Source organism: Chaetodon trifascialis, chromosome 12 (genome assembly GCF_039877785.1).
Source record: "Chaetodon trifascialis isolate fChaTrf1 chromosome 12, fChaTrf1.hap1, whole genome shotgun sequence".
In the NCBI taxonomy this organism is placed as follows: Eukaryota; Metazoa; Chordata; class Actinopteri; order Chaetodontiformes; family Chaetodontidae; genus Chaetodon; species Chaetodon trifascialis.
The window spans coordinates 21,121,691-21,144,859 of record NC_092067.1 but is presented as its reverse complement, the minus strand read 5'-3'; the positions used below and the strand labels follow the sequence as shown (position 1 = coordinate 21,144,859).

Below are 23,169 nucleotides of genomic sequence, written 5' to 3'. Positions count from 1 at the left end.
TGTGCTTAAGGTATATGTCCTGTACATTTATGACAAACTGAATTTACGCCTTGCATGTATGTTTTATGATCACTTACGCATGCTTAAATATATCTGTGAGTCTTAGCATACTTAAACTCCACTTGCGAGTATAATACTGTATGTTGTGTGTTTAGGATATAATACAGGCTTAATTGTAATTGAATACACCAAACTCCCTGAGCAGGTAACAAATTAAGGGATTATATGATGCAAATTATGAATTCACCGGTGAAATTTACTAATTTGCGTGCACAAAGCATAAAAACCCCTTCTACCTGGAAGCAATCATAAAGTGCTATGCGACCCATTCATATCATTCTGCATGTAAACCCGAGGGCCAACTTGTGTGAATGAGGCACTAAGTAAGAACTGTGTCTAAGTGTGTGTTTGGGGATGGGTGGCCATCTCTTCCTAGCTCTAGTCAGACAGGATTTGCATATTGAAACCGTTAAACACACCAGGCAGGCGAAGAAAGTGCTTGTGTCACACCTTGCTGAATGATATTTAGAGTGATTTTCATTGTATTAAGATTACAATGGCGAACAATGAAACTAGATGTGAAAGCTGTGTGTGTTGATGTCTGTACGGGGACCATTGTGCACAGATGATATCATTATTGTCCCTGATTGGACAGTGTGTGCAGGCACATTTGTGTAAAAGAGATATTCTAATTAAGCAGGCTACCTCAATTCAGCTGCCAAACTGGGACAATGGAGGTGTGTAAGTGTGTGTGGACATGGCGCCCACAGGGATCAGTGGACTTTCACTGGCCTACTTACATATACTTCACTGGACCAAGCTACACATCTCAGTACACCTGCCATGACAGAACAATGCTGGCGAGTTTATGTGTGTAAGATCACCCTCAAACCCGTCAAATGCTAAGAAATGGCTAGTACACATGAATAAGAGCAGCTTGTATAATTCATACTGACACCTGTCTTTGTTTGTTATTATGCATAAACATATGTGTTTAAGATGAGCGTGAACGAGTGACAAACCCAGAGTGTGTGTGTGTGTGTGTGTGTGTGTGTGTGTGTGTATTGGTGTTTGTGAGTGAGTGCACATGGGACTATACATGTCTTTGAACAATAGGTGCAAACCTCCCGCTGGTGATAATCCATTTACCTACAGTACAGCATAAAATACCTCACATATAATCTTATTAACCACACTGAACGCTGGACAAGGACTATTGTGTCGACTGTATAGACACTGTAATGTGCTGTAATCATTATAACATCCGCATCAGCCCTTGTAATCTGTGGCAATCTTTTTTACAGGTGTGTCTTTTGTCATTTTGACGCTCTGTAATCATGTTACACCCCCCAATACTCTCATGTTAATGTACCTCTTTTCTGGTGCTTCAGCGGAACAGTAAGCAAACTCTACCGAGAAACACACAGACACACAAAGGCCAGGTCTAAAACACACACACACACACACACACACACACACACACACACACACACACACACACACACACACACACAAAAACACAGACACACAGATGAATTTGGAAGCAACGCTCTCCAAACATCTGCCAAGTGCCTTTTCTGCTGTTCTCTGATGGCAGCGCAACAGTGATATATAAGCCGTCTGACAATGGAAAGGGAAGCGAGACACGCAGAAGCATAAGCAGCAGAGAAACAGGAAGAAAAGACGCGCCAGAAGCGACTACAAGTGGTTTTAGACATGCAATGAATCTACTTACATTGACACTTAAGGCTCTATTTTCCTGATATTTTAATGTAGGGGACACACCTTTTAATTTACATTAGACATACATGTGTTTTTTCTCACGCTAGCAATGCAGAGAATTTTGGTTCCTATTAAACTTCATTGTAATAGTGTGGAGGAGTGGGTGAACTGACCTTTTAAACACATAAATAGGACCAAGACCCCCACGTTGATCCAAAACCATACACTGAAAATATACCGTAAGCGACAGATGGAAAATGGTCTTCATTATATAAATGTGTGTCTGTACTCACAAAAATGAATGAAGCTGATGAGGTTAAACGTTAAATATATGTCAAAAAGAATAACAAATTATCACATCCAGCTTTAGTTTTAGAGTGTCCCAACTTGTGTGAAATCAGGGTTTGTGTGTGGATCTATATTTATATATATACATTAGACATACTGTAGAGAGAGATACATTTATTTTGCTCTCTAATATCCTCTTATGTGGGACGTGCTTTTGCAGGTATTCGACTGATCTCAGAGGCAGCACACACAAGCAGCATTGCACTCACTGGCTAAATGTCTTGTCCATGAGGTCAGTGCTGTTGATCTTGACGATGCACTCATCCTCTTGGAACAAGCTCTCCTTTCTTGAGCGACTCTCCTCCTCCACTCCTCGAATGTACAGACCGAGAGACCTGACAGGGGAGTGAGAAAGGGAGATTAACGGATGTTCCTATCGCCGCACTGCATACACAGGCACACGCACTTTCATGGAGTGACTTTCAGTGTGTGTCCCTGAAGACTGGCGCATCTGAAGGGGTCGCCCACAGAGACCGTCCATATGCTTTACTTGCTATGTCAGATATACGCCCTGTCTGTTTGTGCTCCGTTGTGGATTTGTATCAGTGCTTATATGATCCACCTTTGACTGATAAAATCCAACCTGGGAGCACAGCAGTCACATGAGGTGATAACAAGACAGAGAAGTAGAATAACAAGGATAACATGACAGACAAGCTCCAATATTAACAAGACATAAAGGTGAGTACACAAGTAGATTAATGTGATAAAAGGATTTAGAGGCATTCAAATATACAGTAAGATGATAGGAGAGACTGTTAAGACTATGTCTGCACCATTTTTCCTTTATGTTGCCTCAAAACACACTTAAACAAAGCGGAGGTGATGAAACTGACTTCAGCTGCAAAAGCATAAAACTGGGTTTAGAGATGACAGGGATGATGGTAAATCGTGGAAAGAGATGGAGGAGGTGTTCAGGAAAAGCGAGGGAAAAGAGAGCAGAGAGAGAGAGGAATTTAAGGAGGCGATTGGCAGGGTCAGGTGAGTCATGAGAACAGCCATAAAAACTCATCCTGCTTTCCTTTAGGAAATCCCCGTCCGCCGTCTGACTGTCACACACCCAAAGAAAAGCCCTACATAGCTGCGCAGTTTTTCTTCCTTTTCTTTTTCCCCTCATTGTGTGTGTGTGTGGCTGCGTGCTGTAGAGCCAGGGTTGAAAACTCCAAGTGCAGAACAGGATTATGAGAAAGTAACTCTAGGATGTACTGTAGCTGGGAAACCGATAAGACTTTTTGAGGTTAAAGGGCAAAATTACACAGATTGGTACATATCTGGTGTTTTTGTATGCATGGATTTGTGTGTGTGTGTGTGTGTGTGTGTGTGTGTGTGTGTGTGTGTGTGTGTGTGTGTGTGTGTGTGTGTGTGCACACAACTCACCGTCCACTGAGGGATGAGCAGTAAGGGACCACATGGATTCCCAGGGGACTGTCCTCTCCCAGGATTTCCACTGTTCTTGTCAAGCTGGTCACACATACAATTAAAAACAAGTAGACATAAATACCACAAAAATCAAATTGGGGGAAGAAAACAACACAGGTACATATTCTGAGTTTTGGTTTAGCACGACTACTGGAAAATAATACTGCTGAGTGAGTAGAAAACAGGCCTGTTGTACAGTTCAAATATGTTACACTATTCTGTTGTAATTATGAAGAGTGCTGATGCCAGAATGAAGACAAATTAAGAGACACGTCTAAGGCATAATGAAGGATTCTGTCCAATATTTTAATTGTAGGTACTGTGCAGTTTTCAAAAAGAAAAAAGTTTAAAAAAAAATATTTTCTGAATCACACAAAAGCATTAAACGTTGCCAAGTCCTGTGGGAACTTGGCTGTGTAACGCCAGTCTATCGCCCATTTCTGCTTCAGAGACACTCTGCATAACGATTAAGCAGCCAGGGACAAATCTGTGACACAAGCTAACGTTAACTGGAAAACAAACAATATGGACTGATCAGTCGTTCCTCTCTCACTCACACACACACACACACACACACACACACACACACACGCTCACAGAAAACATGATGCAGAGACAAACAGGAAGAGAGAAAGGGACCATACCACAGAGGAACCACAGTAACAGAAGTGTAGAGAAGGTCTCACACACAGACATAAACACACAGAGACATCTGAAAAAGAAAAGAAAATAGTCCTGAAAGTGTGTGTCTCCTGGGGGGAGTCTGAAAAGCAGCCCCCTGAATTGACACATCACTTTCCATGGAAGTGTTCATTGTGCTAAAAATACTTTTTGTCAAGGACTTAATCCACGTCTGTGAACCCAACCCTGAGAGGAGGGAATGGCGACAGTCCATTCAAAGTCAACAAAACTACAGACTGCTGTGTGTGTGTGTGTGTGTGTGTGTGTGTGTGTGCACGTGCACATTTGTGAAAACTTTTTCGTGCCACTCATCTTCATGGGTTTCTTCCTCTCTTTCAATCTCTCCCTGTCTCTGCCTAGTTTGGATTATTCAACTGTGTGTCTGCTTTACATTCTGTCTGTGTTTTAATGTGTGTGCGTGTTGAAGTCTTTGTTTGTTTGATTAGTTTATCTATCAGAGCACAGCCATTAATCCTCCCCTGACCTTCTCTCTGCTCCCTGTATGTGAGAGAGTTTGTCTGAACTTAGTTTTGTACTCTTTAGTTCTACCCTCCTCTCTCTCTCTCTCTCTGTCTCCCTCTCTCTCCCTCTAACACCGTCTGCTCATTTTGTCTTCCCCTCTCTCTCTCTCTAGACCATCCATCCATCCCTAAACCCCCATGAACTGATAGCAGTACAGATGCTGATAAACTCCAGAGAGGGTGGTTGATTATGGTGGGTGGCAACAGGGGAGAGATGCAAAGTGCAAAAACAAGTCCTCCCTCTCTCTTTGTCTCTGTCTCTCCCTCTCTCTCTATCTCTCTCTCTCTCTCTCTCTCCCTCACACACACACACACACACACACACACACACACACACACACACACACACACACACACACACACACACACACACACACACACACACACACACACACACACGACGCAGTCTCTTTGTCACTCAGCAAATTTGAGTTATTCCAGACAATGGGAAACAGGGGACTGCAAGAGTAGGGGAGGGAGAGAGAGGATGGCAAGGACAGGCGGAGGACTGAAAGGTAGGGAGGGTTTTAGGGAGGAAGGTAGGATGCAGGAGAGAAGAGGAGGGAAAGGTTGGGAAAGCAAGGATGGAGGGAGAAGAAATAGAAGGAGGTTATTAGCAGAGATGAAAGCAGTGGAAGGCAGTGGACAAGGAAAAAAGATGGAAATAAGACTAAAATGTTGCCCCAAGTCCATACAACATACTATTTGTAAACATGGAGTGTGTAGTGTGTTCACACTGGAAAAGTGGCAAAATTAAGTTTACTCAAAACCGAGACACCAAAGGAGACTGCAGATGCACTCACGGCTCTCTGAGGCTGTCGTCTGGCGCAGCTAAATGCAAACGTCAGCATGCTAACATGCCCACAATGACGATGCTACACGCTGACATAAAGCAGGGATTGTCAATCATTTTTAGCATCTTATTTTGAAAAGTCAACAGAGCATCAAAGTCACAAGGATGCATCATCTGCTAGCGATGAAGACGGATAAAGAGAGAAAACTGGAGAAGAGAAGAAGAAATCAGGGAGGGTGAGAGAGAGAAAAGAAGGTAGGAAGTGAGGGAAGTCTGGAAGCAAGACAGTGAACTGAAGGGAGGAGGAGGCACAGAATTAATTAGACTAGACTAATGAATAGCATTAATATGAGAGGAAAAATAACATTCACCCCTCCCTCTATCCCTTCCTGCTGCTGTGCCTCTGATCTCTAACACTCCCACTAGAACTCACACACACACACACACACACACACACACACACACACACACACACACACACACACACACACACACACACACACACACAAGCACTTGAGATCCATTTGCGTTCCCTTTTTTTTTTGCTCGTGTGAGATGTTTGACAGGCTGCATCGCTGCAAAAAATGAAGTGGGGGTGAGAGAGAGACAAAATGGGTGAGACTCGAGAAAAGAGAGGGGGAGCGCGGCGAGAGAACAAGAGACTGAGAAAAAGAGCCCAACACACAGAGTGGGAGAGGAGCAGCGAGAGAGATGAAGAGAGCAGGTGTTCTCTTTATCCACCTGCCACTTCACTGATCCTCGCTATGAAAGACAGAAACACAGAGGAGAAATAACAAAAAAGGAGGATGTGCATTACCGAACCACTCTCTTCCTCTCGCTACATTTCACCCTCTTCTCATTTATCATCTCGCTTTCTGGCCTTCACAGTGCAGAGATGATGGAAGTGGAGGGAAAGTAAAGCAGCAAAAACGTACAATACTGCAAAAGGTTAATGCGTGTAAAGATACACAACTAAACATATTCACATTTATTCTGATAAAAACTCTCTAAATAGCAGCTTTCTGATGAGCAAACACAGCTTATTAACATACATAATAAAGTGTAGTTAAACTATGTTATCTTCACTTTGTAAAAAGGGAGAGTTTGGAAAATATCTGGAGGATTATTACAAAGGTAGATTGTAAACGTGAGGAAATTAATAGTGAAACACCAATAAGATAGATTTAACTATCTGTGCCAATTGCAGAGGTGCTGCTACTTTAAATGTTAAAAGTGAGAGACGTAGAAAGAGACCCATCAAGAGGAGCAAAGGCAGAAACTAAAGGGAAGAAACACAAGAAGGGATGGGAGGGAGAGATGGATAGATAAAGTGATACAGACTAAAGAATCCATCACAACAGGGATCCTTGCTGTTGATGAATAGAAGTGTTAGGTCCCACAATAACATCTGAATAGACTCAGTTAAACCTGGAAAACCCATTTCACATCCAGTTTGTTTTGTGCATCCAGTGGAACCCATTTACCTTTTCACCTCCGAGCCTCTAAAACACCTCCAACGCGGTGCCTTATTTCACAAAAGAAATATAATATGTTGGCAATGCTATTTCAATAAACCAATTTACAGTAAATCTGTTTGCCTGTATAAAAAGCACATTTTCACTCAAAGGTAATGAGTTTTCCGGTGACTGTGCTGTGTGGTTAAAGTTATGATGAGTATTTATAGGTGTAGCTTCACAATCAAAGGCGCACAAACACGCATGCAAGGAGGACCACGACACAGCAGCATACACAAACACGCGCGCGCACACACATTCATTTAACGTATGCTTTACTGTTCCAATATTTATGGCCGCGTTCCTCTACTCATTTTGGACTTTTTTGCAATTTCAAGGATCGTTTCCCCGGCGACCATAAAAACCATTACATCACTTTTACATTACTCACAGCTGAGATGGTCGGTGTGTGCGTACATGAGAGGATATGTGCAAAAAAGAAAAAACAGTTCTTGAGAAAATCAAACTGCGCGTGGGGTGTGTGTCTTCAATAATGACCTTTCTATTCACTGCATTGAGATGTACAGTACAGCACGGCTCGATAGACTGAAACTGTCAAACGATATCGTCTGATTCACTTTCATTCATTCGTTCACGCTAGTGATGTGAATCCGAATGTGCTTCTCATCATTCATTCAGGTCTCAGGGTTGTGTTTCATATTAACTCAATGTCATAATTTGATCATGACACAAGCCAACAGAAAGACAGAAAGTCAGCTATCGCCCAGACCTTGCATAGAGAGCGCCTGTGAGTAGAGCACGATGAATATGAGTGTGTATGAGTTTGTGTGTGTGATCTAATCTCACTCTGTGCTCTGTGGTTGCAGCTGGTTGCTATGGAGAGCAGCTAAAAGAGCTTCGACTGAGGTCAGACATTATTCTCTCCACTCCGCTCTCTCGTAACTCTCTCCTGCACTCTTCACAGGTTAACCACCTATTATTTTGTTTAAATTTATGAATTAACTGTGGATTAAATGCAGGCCCGCACTGACCTGTTGATTCAAAAACACACTATCCATTAACAGAGGTCAGTGTTGTCAGACAGAGCAGCGTTATTGATCAATGTTGTAACATGATGTAAGCCGCTTTCTGAAATTTACAACTGACCCATTCACTTCCTTTTGTTGCACATTAGTCATGCTATTGCAAAGGTTAACCTTGGCCTGGTTTTATTATTCTGCGTGATAGAGATATTTGGAAAAATTTTAAATACAATGAGTTATATTCAGTGAATCCTAAATCACACAAATAAACTAACCTGTGAACCAGCAACTCCAGTGTCTCTGTGAGGTAAATCTACTGTTTTTGTGAATTTAATTTAATATGAGTGGCTTCAGTTCCTGTCGTAAAGGGCCGTCTGATAGAAAGCTAAAGCAGTCAAAATTTATCGTTTTTTTTTAGGTGGGCCTTTTTTTGTGGTGAAAACATCCAAACTGGGGATGTGCCAACCACAACAACATGACACAGCAAAGGCCATGTATTTAATGCAAGGGTGTATCATGTTATGCATCACGAGAGGCTAAACACTGGAGGAAAATTTGGATGCTCATCAGTGGAGGGGGTGTCTAAAGCTAAGCTAGGATGATGCTAACATTGGACAAGGAGTATCAGTTGATTGGTCCTAGAAGAGGAACAAATGTCTAAACTTGAGTAATGCCATACTCTGATCATTTCTAAACAGATTCAGAGGAGCCTATTGTTCTGCACGTTTGTTACATGTGTGGTAACTGTCTGTCCTCGTTCTGTTTTAGCCTGTGTGAGCCTTCCCCCACACCCCCCTGCCCCACACACTGCCAAAATAAGCATACGCACATGCTAAAGAGGGCCACAAGAGACATGGGGCATTCAGCAGCCCTAACCCTTAATTAAGCAGTACTCATTAGTGTATGCATGTGTGTTATGTGTTCAGTGGAGTTTGCTTGTGAAAAAAAAAAGATGCAAGTGTGTTTGTAGCTGTATGTTTTTGAGGCCATGTGTGTATGGAGGTCCACATGTGTGTGTGTGAGTGTGTGTCTGTGTATGACCCTGACCCTGTTTTTGCAGTCTTTTGTACTGGGCTAATGATGGAGCTTCTTCACACTAACTATATCTGTAAGGGCCTTGATCTGGATTAGAACCAAGCTTTAATGAATGGAAAGTAGGACACAAACACACACATGAATATCAACAAACATGAATGTAGACAAGCACGCACAAGCAAAATTTTCCCTCACAGCTACAGAACATACATACAAAGGTAAGCTGCAGCACAGGAGTTACAATAGCACACATAAGCACACTGACCTGCCGGTGAAGGTGTGTTTGCCTTGAGGTCGGTCTACTCCTGCTGGTCTGTCCACAGCAGGACTGGCTGCCTGCAGAGAAAACACACCGAACACCTTCCTGTTAGTCAGTGAGTGGCATTTGGAGGAGAGACACTATAATGAGCAGAGCTAGCTCCAAAAGCACATTCATGTTGTCCAAAAGATTTAAAGGATGGACACAAAAAAGAGAGACATGGATGGATTAACTGACAAACAGCATAAATAAACAAAAAGCTGTGAATGAGTGACTGAGTGGACAGTTAAAGAACTCCCCGTTTTTTTCTTTAATCCCAATGTGAAATCCTGAGCTCAATGAGTACATCTCTGCAATTTGAAAGACAGGAAACCATAGAGGGAATGAGTGAAGTGATGAGTGACGGAGCTGCTAAATTGATGGACGGATGATGTACAAATAGCAATTAATATGTGAAGACAAGAAGACAGTGTTGTCAAGCAGTAATAAATAACACTGTCAATGGGCACGGGGAGAGAGAGAGAGAGAGAGAGAGAGAGAGAGAGAGAGAGAGAGAGAGAGAGAGAGAGAGAGAGGTGTGAGAGATGAGAGTAAATGTGAGCCAAGGGAGCTGTAATAATTGCTTTATACAATGACACAGAGCTTGCATTGAATGTGTGTGTGTCTGTGTGTGTTTGGTTTTGAGACAGTGAGGTGAGCTCCGCAGGGACGATGTCCAATGTCCTCCACATGTCAGTGTTTGCATTTCACATTACTGTGTACATGTGTTTTTGCGACATTAAGCACTGTTTCACAATATCTGCAGAGCTTTACCAAAATTAGCCAGAGCGGCCCTGCAACAAATCCCAGCTTTGTAATTCAGACATTTAGCTTAAAAGGTTTTTTCGGTTTTGATTAAGTATTGATTGAATTGGTCTACAGAGACCCAAAGTCCTGATGTCACCTCCAGGCCAGCTGCTTTTCTACTAGAGCCTGTGTCTCAGAGGAACATGATTCAGGTGTGCTTTAATTTTTCTGAAAACCTGGAGTCTGTTCCTGAGGTTAACTATCCATATTCTAAGACAAATGACAATATACAAAATCTTATCAGCGCACAGCACACATAATACATCTTCATCAACGTTGATTCATCACTCACAACTGGAGTGAACTGCGTAACAAAGTTAGGCTGTTGCGCTTGGTGGGTTTCTAATAGTCAAATGCATTATATCCTGCCCCCAACACCTTACAATGTAAAGCAATGCAAGACATTAAGACTGCAAACTACGCCCATAAGAACTGAATGACAACCTCCACCCAGGTGTGAACCGAAGCTGAGCATTTGGGCTGAGTTTAGTTTTAGTGTTCCTAAGTGTATGTCACAACTTTCTTCTTCTTTGCGCTGTTTTCCATTGAGTGTATGTCAAGAAGGATCAGCAAATGATACTGCATTAAGAGCTCTGAAATACTCTGTGCTGTATATAGAAGAACGGTGAGGTTTGCCTTTACTCTGATCACCTCTAAAAACATTTCATTTCTTTCATTCCAAAATTAAAGTTTGTAGGCATGAAGTGCACCAACATGTGCTTTGTCTTGATCATTTTATCAGAACATCTGGCAAAATAATCACATGTACATGAAGACATCTGATCTTCAGCGTGCACTCTGAGTGTGCACGTGTTTGTGCGCACATGCACACAAACATACGCAGGTCAATAAAGCAATGTCAGGAGCAGGAATTAATGGACTCTTAACATGGCCTTTCACCTTTGACCTGTAACCCTATTGCCATATGACCTACGCCACCTGTCAGAGAAGAGAAGACAGAAAAGAAGCCAAGAGCAGGACAGGGTAATGAAGAGAGGAAATAAAGAATGAGGAAGACGTCAGAGAGCTGAAGAGATTCAGGCTGGGTCGAGAAACAACAGCTTAAGATGCGACAAAAGAAAAGGATGAAAACAATACGTGACGGTGGCTGGTGAGAGGAGGAGGATGAAGGTGAGACTGAATGACAGACTGCAGATACAGTAACCATATGTCTGGGATTTGTTGGCTTGGAAATCAATTAGTTTGGCCTAGCTGCAGATGCTGCCATGTGAGCTTAATTGCAACAGGATGACAGGTAACATTAATTATCCTCACCTCTTTGTCATAACAACAGCCACTCATACATTAATTGGAAAGTCTTTTGTGCTTAATTATGTCTCATTTAATAACTGCTAGTAGAAATAGTCTCTCTCTTTCTCTCTCTCTCTCTCTCTCTCTCTCTTGGAAGTGCAGCATATTAATTATAGGCCAGCAACGTATGCTACTTATCAAAGGGTAATTTAGAACAAGCAAATGAATCTGAACGCATAAATGTGTCTCATTATTCATATTAACCTTACAATACTAGAGATACTGTAATATAGCAAAATGTGCATGCGTTGAATGGATAAGTAGCATGTTCTTTATTATTTTTGCTTGAAAAAGCTTTATTATATTTCCAAGGCAATGACTACTTATGTGACCACTTCTAGCGATTACACGTTCTAAACTTCTAGCAGAGGGGAAAGTGCAGCAGCTGATACCACAGCTATGGGTGTTATTTTGCATGAATTGGCTCATTTATATAATACTGTTTTTCAACATTAGAAACATTGTGCACATTTAATAACGTTGTCTATTTAATTCTCAATCTTCTACCAAAGCTGCAAAATTCATTCGAAAGGAGAAAATAAAATACCCCAACGTGAATATGTTTCAAGGCTGATCAGTGCTGTCAGTCAAGCAAGGCTTTCACTCATTCATAATTATAACACATTAAAATGTAAAGCACCAAGTAGACACCTGCTGCTCTATTTGAGAAGAAATCAAATATATACCTTTTCAATGACAAAGACTTATTAGAAATATATCAAGGACAACTACAGGGAAAAAATAAATGCATTAGTCTGCTGACCTTAGACAGCTCAGTTACTTGTGAGCATTAGTGCTCCTCCAAAAACGGGAGAGCAGAGAAGCAGAATTAGCATTTTAACTCAATGATGGATAATCCTACCTTGAATAAGTATGCTTACAATAAATGAGCCGAAAGCGTTCAGTCTTCTGGGTCCAATCTAATAATAAGCTAAAAGCGGATAAAAACTGAACTATTAGTAATATTACTAATTACTGAATAACCAATCAAGCTAAGTGTTCCCAGAAAATAAAGTGAGTATGATAAATTAATGGTAATGCATGCTGGAAAGTTTGGGTATATCTGAGCTGTGTGTGGGGATGTGGCTGATGAATTGAAGTGAATGTGTGTGTTGATAAATACTGTGTCAGAGACTGGAGTTCTGAACATGGAAGTAAAGAAAAAATACTTATATTCTAGTATTTTTCTGTGAATTTAGTTAATTTGTTTCTAATAACGACGGCTTTAATGCTGAACTTGTTTACTAGACTCTCTTCTTTATATGGTACATTAGGTTAAGGACAAATGACACAATGACAATGTGAGAAGTTTTTGCATTTGTTCAAATATCAGAGTGAATGAATGAATGAATTAAGCAGGAAATCAACAAAACTACATCATAAGCATTTACTTCCTTCAAGGCATTAGTAGTGCATCCTGGTGAAAGTTCCTGTTCCACTAAGGCATCGTTAAGTACCCGTCAGATTCACTTTGCATACTTAACGAATAAGAGTTCAGTTCTCTAATTGTACACATAGGCATTGGGCAAAGCACAAACAGGAACAGGAGACGAGCAAACACAAAAGCGCAGACACATCCACATAAAAGCTCCGCACGTGTGCGCACACACAGTCTTACAAAATCACTTCACTGACAAAACATACTTTACAAGCACACACACGCACCTAGACGAACATGTGAACACACAGGTGTAGCATGATAAATAAGTGCTGTACTGCCTTATTAGCCCCAGTAGTATTCTGGCCAAGAACAAATACTCCCAGTCTTATTAACACATTGTGATTAACCTGCAACCCTGCATGTGTGTGCGTTATGTAGTGACAGAGTGAGAGAGCGATTTTGTGGCTTACTGCACTCATTTGCACCTGGCATTTATAACGGCAGAGCTGCACCAGTAAATCTTTCTGGATTGAAATGAAATAAAGAGAGGGGGCAGAGAGTAGGAGAAAAGACAGAGAGTGAAGAAAGACAGAGAATTACTGCAAGAAGAGTACTTTCTTCCCCTCATCGCTCTCACCAAAAGGCCAAGTGACAATTTGAACAATTACCCGGAGCCATTACCTCTATCTGAACCTGGCTGGTTGAGAAGAGACAGACCTATGAGCGAGTGACTAAGTGTGTGTGTATGTGAGAGTATGTGAGTGAAAGAACAAGGGACAGTGAAGACGACACAAAAAAAGATTTGACAGCGACTGATAAAAAACAGTGTACGAGGAAGAGGGGGGAGTAAAACAGACAGAGAATTCCTTTATTTACAGCAGGCACAGAGTCATTTACCACTTCAGCACTCAGGTGGTAGTTACTGCAGCACAGCAGGTGAGAGATAGAAAAGCACAGACAGAAGAAATAGGTGAGCCATTGACGAGCATCAAGCATGACAAAGATGTGAGGAAAAAAATTGCAGATGGAGAGATAGTTGTGATGACTGGACTAAAACATGTCATTTATACAGCTCCATGGTGAGTGCTCCTCCCAAATAAGATGCGAGTGTTATCAAGTGACGCCTTGCTGGATATAATATAATCAATGGTGCAATGAAAACTCTGCTAATATAAATAAGCTTGAAGACATTAAAACTGACCTCTTGTATTGCAAGGAATCTAAAATCAGTGGATGGTGTTGTATGTGTTATTCAATCATTTATTCCTCTTACGACTTACGACAAAAAATGGCCGAAGTGAAAATTATCCACAAGTGGACGTCTGAGCATGAAGAATCTGATTGCTGTCAGCCGTTCTGAGCAAGCAGCTGATAAAAAGTGTTCAATAGTTAAATAAAACAGGGGGGAAATTACTGTCTGGCGGTCTCTTTGAGTTACTTCTTTACAAGGCACGATGGTCAGAAAAGACCAATCTTAGCAAGGACCGCAAACAAGGCCACAAGTTTTCTATGTGTCAATTCCACAAATGACAGCTCTGTTTAAAGGATGACTTGTGAATGCCTTAACTTACAGATCTCTCTGCAGCTTAGTAACACAGCCATGGTGGTTTGGGTTTCAGTCAAAACTGATTCAGTCATTTAACACAACACTGTTGTTGATTATTAACCAGCATAAAACCATGTGAGAGTACTTTTAATTCAAGGCAAAACTAAACATAAAATACATTAGAGAACAATTCATCTGATTAAAGCTGTAATGCTCTGTGTGAAATGAGATAGCACGGAAACCTGAGGAGCTAGCATGATGTGCACTGAAGAGAGACTGAGTCCACAGCTGGTGTGGTTGAGGTCACATGTATGCAGGTGCTCTAACAGATAAACAACAGCCAGATGCACACAGTCTGGACAGACCTACTGTGTAACTGACACCTGGGAATATGTCATATCGGACAGCCACAGCAGCAGTGAAAACAGAGCTGAGACATAAGGAGTGGTGGATGGTGGACTCAGAACAACAGGAATTTAATTCCTAAGCTTTTGGTTGACATTTCACCGGGAAAAGTAAATAAGAGCACGCTCGTTTCATTTCTGATAAACTGTGTTAGCTGGAGGTTGCTAATCCGAACAGATTGCAAAGTCTTTTTCTGGTGGATCATCCTAAGCTTTATGCTGCATGGAGTCAGCACAGTCGGATAAAAGGGTCAAATAGTTAACAAGAGAATACACCAAGCATTTTGCTAATAAACCTTGTGGTAAATATGTTGATATTCAGTCATGTTAAGTCACCAGAAATGTTATTAGTACACAGCACAAGTTCCTCCTTATGCAGCCCCTCTTTACATCTTTCTCAAAAACAACATTATCTATTACTTCACCAGCTTCAGCAACGTTGAGCAGGGAGACTGGCCACCTCTGAGAACCAATCACATCCCCCAAAAGAACTGAACTCTGCAAACAGGTAGTCCTACCAGGAATACAGCATGGCTAAAAAGGGATGTTTGTCCAGTGAGGACTCTCAGGGGAAAATGGCTCACCACTCAAGAGTCCAATCAGGCGTGGAGTTCCTTTCACCAGTGAACTTGAGGGATTTGCTGTGTCCAACCATCTATGGGGAATATGAAACTGAACCACTATCATAACAAGTATTCAAAACTCCAACTAGCACACTGTATTATGATAATATTTATTACCGTGTTCTCTGTAGTTATTCAAACTACTCTGTAGTTTGAATAAATTGGAGGTGGTGTATGTATATAAAGGGCATCACCTCAGAGTGGTGGACGGATTAATTGGAGAGGTAGACTGAAGGAGTGGAAGAGGAGGGCGGAGGATATCAAAAATTCTCAGGTTCTCAGCTCATTCTCAGGTAAGTTTGGTTGACACGGCTACTGTTTATATTGTGTACATTTTAAATGTATTTCCAATTCCAAGAAAAAAAGCACAAGATATGATTAATAAAAAGAGGTCTTGTGTTCAATAGTTGTCAATTTTGTGTTGGCTTTGTGTTAGACATGGACCCAAATTATTCATTCTGACACTGTTTGGAAGCAAATGTTGACAATGTGAACAAAAGGAGAGATGGAAAAAGTGACGTGAGGAAGGAAGGGAGGAAGAAGCAGATGAGAAAAAGCAGAAAGGAGCAAGTGTTTGCCCTCTGCCCTTTTGAGGAAGAGGGAGAGAGAGGATGAAGAGAGAAGAGAAAGAAACCAAAATCATCCATCTTTGTTAGTGGAGTTTGATGCGACAGTGCATGTCTCATATCTCCACTACACAGAGAAACACACTGCTGGCATATGTCACAATTCCACTTACAGCAAAAAAAGACCACGTACTGATATTTCATTACATTTTAAACTGGCTGGTTGTGATAAAACTGATGTTTTGTTGTTTTGGTTTTGTTTGATAAATTCAATCACAGTTCACCCGAAACCTATGGGATTATTCTGAAAGCTTTATTGCCATCAAATTTTCTCCCCAATGGTAAATCTGTACAGCAGTATATATGTGAAGCCTTCCTAGACACAGAGCCAGGCCTGACCCAAATATTAGCATGACATTTCTTCCAGCAGGAAATACATTTGTAGGTATTAAAACATTAAGTATAAAAGATTATATTACAATTTGCTATGTTACTGGTGTACTGGGAATCCTAGCAGAAGAAAGACCATGGGGTCATTAAAATCAAAGCGTTTATCCCCTTGAGAGTATTAATGCGCTTAGTATTTTTTATGGTGATCTGCTTACAAGATTACGACAGGACAGAGGAAAGCTTGTAGGGTCCATATGGATTCATTATACAAAATCAATATCTTACGATAGCTAATGAACCTATATGAAAGCCACACAAAGAAAAAGGTGACCGGAAGACTTGGTAAAAGAAATGCCATGGTACAAATCTGTTTTCCTTTTACACTTCTTAAAACGTATTATTTGATAAATGTTAATGAAAATGCATTATACTGGGTAGTAGGGCTGCACAATATGGCAAAATAAATTAATAAACAAATAATATTGTGATTATTTTTTAATAGATATTACTACTGCAATATGATTTGTGATTTATGGGAATATTCATTTTTGAAGCACAATTTTCATTTTCACTGAAAAAACTATTGGAACCATGATGATGATTCGTTTGTTGGGGTCTGTACCAAACACTTTGATAATATTTTGAAAAACTGCTCAGCCAGAACAAGTATTGAGACGCTCATTTCTCACATTGACAGTCTCTTATTGACACAACAGGAAAGTTTCTGGACGGTCCAGCATCAGTGTTTTCTCTCTAGTGAGAATGAACATGCTCAGAAAATGCCCCAATTTGACTCTGGTTTTCCAGTCCAAGATGAAATGTTGACCCAACACTGGCGAATCTTCCTCTGAGAGATCCGCAAAATGTCAGACATGGCTTTTCTTTGGCGACACCATTCTGTTGATAGTGGAGCAACAAGTAGTGCGTACAATGTGTATGCGTTTCAAACTGTGTCTTTTTATCTAAGTGCTTCTGGGTCTTACCATCGCAGTGGCGTCCTCATTGAGGGAGGGTTCGGTCTCTGTGGACTGGGGGCCGAGGGCTGAGTCACTGCTGCTTCTCACCATCAGGGGAGTGTCTGCAGAAAACACAAGGACACACACACAGATCTGATTTGTGCAATTTCTATTGAGCTAACAGATTTAAAAAGCTAAAGATTTGGGTGGGAACCTAAATATCAATGGCACGTTGCATTATGTTGATGATGTGGATTTTTCCTACAGAGTACACGTTATCAAAGTTCAGATTAGTCACTGCACGGCTTTTAAATCCTACTGCACGAGCATTTCACTACAACGTTAGATAGTTTTGCAGGTCAGACAAACTGAAAATGACTGCTTGAAGCAGAAGCAGATATCTGAGGTTATACATCTGCATACAATGGATAGATACTGAAAATGTTTCAAGTAGATGTTCTACAACCTGTAAAGCAACTATTTTTTTCTCATTTTTTTGTTTATAAGAGGTATCTGAAGGAGGATATTGATGACATACCACAAAACACCAACTAAACAGCTGTTTTAGAAGAAGAAAAATAACTTGACCAACAACATATCAACAACCCATCCATCCATCCATTTTCTATACCGCGTATCCCTTTCGGGGTTGCGGATATCAACAACCTCCAATTCTAAAATGTTATTTCATGTTTGTTTGAAAAAATTTTCTGGTTTTCATCCTGAATAAATCTGCTGTATTTTCTTCACGATGTGCTCTTTTTCCATCCAGTTCCCTCTGTCACAAGCCTGAGGAACCTGGCCCTCTGTCAGTCCATCACGACAGTGTGACTACTTCCTATCGGGCTGTTAATGGATACAAGAAATATGACCGAGAGGAAACCTAAATGTACAAACGGTGAGAATAGAGAGCCTGCATTTGCACTGGTTCAGACTCTACAGCCAGAATGGCTGGTACTCCAATGCATATATAACATGAGTGTACACGTGCATGCACGCACACAAACAGAGACACACACTTACACATGACAGCCTTATAATTGCTAAAGCTATTTTGATGGAGTCACAGTTCAGCAAAATTCATGTCTAATAATAATCTTTCAGATGACAAGATACAGACCTGAAGCCACACTACTGAAAGGAGTCTGTGTGCGTTTCCTTGAGTGTCAAAGCATGGTGAGGCAGAAAGAGAGAGGAGAGATGAATGTTTTTTGCTGTGAAGTTGACAAAATGAATTTCCTCTCATCATCAGTCCAAGTCAACGTGGACTTTCAAACAAATGCAAGAACACTCCTGCATTCAGTGCCATAAACTAACAGGCTGTTAATGTGAGAACACAATGCTGCTCATCATAAGATAAGTTAAAGACACTGAAACTAATGTATACTAATGTAGTAAAAATTCATGTGTCTACAAATGCACATGCTTTTATTGGGGCAGCTGCAGATTTTACACAGACAAGCTTTTCACAGCTACAGCATTTATAACATAATCAAAGGTCATTTTAATAAGATTTAGAAGATATTTTTAAAAACTTTGAGGTTTTTTTTGTTTGTTTTTTTTAATAGAGATTACTCCAAAAGCTGTGTCTAAATGAGGAGATGCAGCAGAACTTGTTCTGTCGAACAGATGCCATATTTGGCGCAACGTCAGCTCCATGGAAACTCACATACGTCTGCCATTTTTAGCTTAATAAAAATATTACTACAGTCTTCTGACTGGTGGTCAATGGAAGAAGATAAAACAGGAAAGAAAGCATGAAGGATTTCATTTCTACTTCTTTTCATGATCCAAACTCATCAGTAGCACAGCCTGAGACATTCATGTGTGTATGTCCATATCTGTTGATTCCATACTGCAGCAGTGACGTCAGAAAGCTCTCTCCCAAGGTTTGTTTTGGGAGATGTGAGGGTGCACCGCTCCATGTATTCATCAGGTCTGTGAGAGGCCGATCTGAAAGCCTGAGTGTGAGAGAAGTTAATGTATGATCCCCTCCTTTAACATCCCTTCAATGAACACACTGGTGTTCAAGCGTCCAAATGGCCAATAAACAGCTGATTTGCAGATCTCTGTATGCATGTAGGTAACATATGATAGTGTCTCCCTCTTCACATCTCACCAGCCCACTGCATAAAATCATCATTTACCAGAAGCTGATGGATGACGCACACCGCACTGCTGCCTGTGCTGCTGCTGGAGCTTGAAGAAATAGTGAAATGGTGAGAAAACACAGCAGAAAGCTCTGAAAATAAATAACATTTATCACTGGAGGTATTATTGTGATCTGTGTGGTACTCTGCCAATCCTCAGATCTACCATCCCGATTCATAGGGCCCATCAATCCAGATACACATTAAGAACATTGTCATGTTAGCCTCTATAGTTCCACTGGGAATAAAATGAGAAAGGTGGTGGTGAGGGTGGAGGAAAGCTCTAAATGAGTGGACTACTCAGAACACATGCCAAATGATATTTGTAAGGTCAAATATTGATCACCACAAAATGGACCCTTGGTGCTCTTAATACTGGCTGGGGGGTATGGATTACATGAAACCCCGTAATCAATTCATCTCTTCAAAGAAAGGCAATGAAAGAGGGATAAATGGATACAGGACAAAGGACAAAAATGAAAAACAGATGAAGGAGATAGATAAAGAAATAAAGGGACTAACACAAGAAAAGATCATCAGTGACATATAAAGAGAAAATGTACACATATGGCTTGGTGGGGTAAAAATTAAGACAAAAGAACCCAGAAAAAATCAGCAGAACCAAGTGTGAAGATTAAAATAACAGAGGCCTCTCAATAAAAACACCTTCCCTGTTCAAACAGAAGCAGACCTGTCAAGACACGAATCCATAGATGACCTGGTGACAATGGGTACATGCTGTCTGTGTCCAGTGGCACATTAAAACAGATACCAATTACTATCAAGGGACAAACACTGCTACTAATCTGTCCATATGCCTGCAGGCATTCAACGATCAATACTTTTTTACCAGACTGGTCTTGCAGAATTCAATATAAATTTTGGATCTCCTAGTAATCCCACTATCCTCTGTTTCCCTGCAGTAATATTACTGTATAGATATAGACCTCTGTGTATCAATATAGTACTGATAGCAGGGTATGTGATTGATATTGTCTTATATTCATGTTGCTGTGATCAGAGTTGAATACCTGAATTCAAAGGCTACATTACACTCCTGATACACATGCATACTTCTGTGCTTTGTGTGTTCAATGAACAATAAATGCTGCAAAACACTTTGTTCTGATCCTGACAGTAAGAACTGCATCTTCTAAAAGCAAATAAATTAAGTATAACTGCATTGTTTAAATAAGGACAGGAGAAGCACAGTGTTACTAATAACATTAACAATGGCTCCACTCCATTCAAGCCATGACAGTGTAACAGTGAGCCAGCATGTACAACATCAGGACCATGAAACTGAAGCAGCTAAATGGAGTTCAGCCATCATTCATTTTATTATTTACACCTGTGATTTCAGACTCTGGCGTGTTGAAATGTCTTCTGTGTAAAAGGCCTACTTCAGACTCAGTCAAAATAATGCCACCAGTATTTGACACTCCACATTTCTGCATTCCTTTCATGCTGCTAAAAATCCTCACCATGATAACAATTAAGGCCGCTCTGTGAGTCACAGTAAGCGTAGCACTCGAAAAACCAGTGTAATCAATGCTTTTCACTACACTATCAAGGTCTTCCCTCTCCATTCCAATGATGATCATGTACCCTAGCTAATTACTTCTCTTTGATTCTTAATTTTTAGTAGTGGTGCTACTATATCTCTGTTTTTGAGTCTTTCATTGAGATTCAGGTGTCAAACATCACATGAGCTAAAGGTTAATAGTGACAAGTAAAGAAAATCAGCAGCAAAGAGACAGATGAATCCAAAAAGTCGATTAAACAATGTGTAAAAAACAAACTAACAATGAGGAGGAGACACGGAGAAGAGACTTGGAGACAACAAGAGAGAGACAAGTGTGGTTAGAGTCAGGGGTAAAACATGAGGCAGTGATAGAGGCCTAAGCCTGGCCTTCTCACACCGACAGTGATAGTCTCCAGTGCTCCGTTACCTCTAATCTACCATGACAGTCACACATTACTACTAATCTCTGCTGACAGGCGACCATACTGAAACAGACTAAACTTCCTGTCTTAACAGTGTCTGGATCATACAGCTGAGGCCATTCACGACTCAGGAAGGTCAAACGAGCTGAAATGTCAATTCTCCTCTCGGCAGTACAGACGCAAGATGCATCAAGTATGTTATATACATATGCAGTATGTGAAATTCAATCTAATGCGAGAGGAAAGAGGAAACAAACATTGCTGCAGTAATCTACTGTACAACACTGATGCTTAGGATTTCTGATTCAGCGTGGGAGTTCTTGAGCTCAACAATCTGCTTAACATCCTTCAAGCTGATCATCAAAAACAACAATGGAAAATAATGAAAGACGCAACTTACACTAGATGGAGGAGCACGATCACACTTCATTTGACATATCAATGACATTTTGAAAACAACCTTGACAGAGCATGTTTAAATGTCAAGCGTTCAGCTGGATGGATGGCACAGGCTGTGCAACAAAGCAGATACAGAGTCTACAATTCATGACTAAAGGAAGTGGAATCTGTGATTAGCTGGCAGCAGGAGGCAGCTGGAAGTAATGCGCAGGTTTTGGCAAACTGTAGGCGCACACAATCCATCACCCACATGGTTTGTTATGTTAAGGCAAAATTAAATTTGGACAAGTTACTGTGACATCTCTAAGCCCTTTCACACTCTATAGGACCTCGACTGCACAGGCACTCGACTTGAAATAAGACAGAAAGAGATGAAGGAAGGGAGAGAAAGAGGGTCCAGGAAAGAGCGAAAGAAAGATCCTTTAGATAGGTCGAGTCCAGGTAACAGTAAGCAGACGCAAACATCAGAGTCCATTCTGCCGCGTGACATTACGCACACACTTCCTGTCCTCTTTTTCTTCTGCTTCTCCTCATCTGATTCACTTTCATGCCCATCTCATTCTGCATCTGTCAGACAGCGCTGCCAACATTTTAGCTGTCCTCATCTTGTTTTCATCACTGTCCCGCAGAAAAAGCCCGACACATCCTGACCTTTATCCGAACTGAAATTCTAAGTTAACATCATTTCTACTGTCCAAAAAACATATGTGGCTCTGCTCTGAAACTAAGAATATACGGTATCCAATAAGCCATTATGTGATGTCAAATGTGTAACTTCCTTTCATGTTTCAATTATATATTATAGTCACTACTTGCATGTATTTATATTTTTCGATTTTTGGATGACTATTTGCCGTTCTGGTTAGATGTTAAACTGCATTTCATTGTCTCTGTGCTGCACTCTGACAATGACTATAAAGTTGAATGTAATCTAATATTATTCATTTTAGCCATCTATCCATTCCTCTCAAAGGCTGTGCAAAGACTTCACCACTATCCTTCACTGATTGGCTCTGCAATCAACCTCTATATCAAATTTCAGCCCAACTGAACCCGTTTCATGTTGACCCATTTATACAAGGTAAAATCAGGGGTTTCCCAAAGGACTTTTTTTTTTTTTACTTTGTAAAGCGAGAGGAGTCATTTGAAACACCAGTTCGACCATGTGTTACTAAACCTTGGAATTCCAAAGTCCCAGAAGCAAAGTATGGATTTCCTCACCTAATTGCAAGATGCATGGAGAGGCTGAACAGTTTAAACTCAAGCAACTTTGCTTTTTCATTACAGAGTCCCAACCTTGTCAAAGGTGGGGGGAGGACTGGGAGTACTTGAGTATTTGGTCTGCCAGAGTCAGCAGGGAGTTAACATGGACTGG

At 40.8% G+C, this 23,169-nt stretch overlaps 1 protein-coding gene across 3 annotated transcripts in view; it reads right to left on the bottom strand.

The window, feature by feature from the left end:
- pard3bb (par-3 family cell polarity regulator beta b) overlaps window positions 1-23,169 on the bottom strand; it is a 189,134-nt gene that overhangs the window by 125,066 nt on the left and 40,899 nt on the right. For all 3 annotated transcript variants that reach the window (XM_070976180.1, XM_070976177.1, XM_070976179.1), the window contains exons 4-7: window positions 17,326-17,420; window positions 9,282-9,352; window positions 3,448-3,531; window positions 2,280-2,405 (exon numbers count right to left, since the gene is read on the bottom strand). In XM_070976180.1, the coding sequence (XP_070832281.1) occupies window positions 2,280-2,405; window positions 3,448-3,531; window positions 9,282-9,352; window positions 17,326-17,420 (376 nt within the window). The remainder of the gene's footprint in view (window positions 1-2,279; window positions 2,406-3,447; window positions 3,532-9,281; window positions 9,353-17,325; window positions 17,421-23,169) is intronic.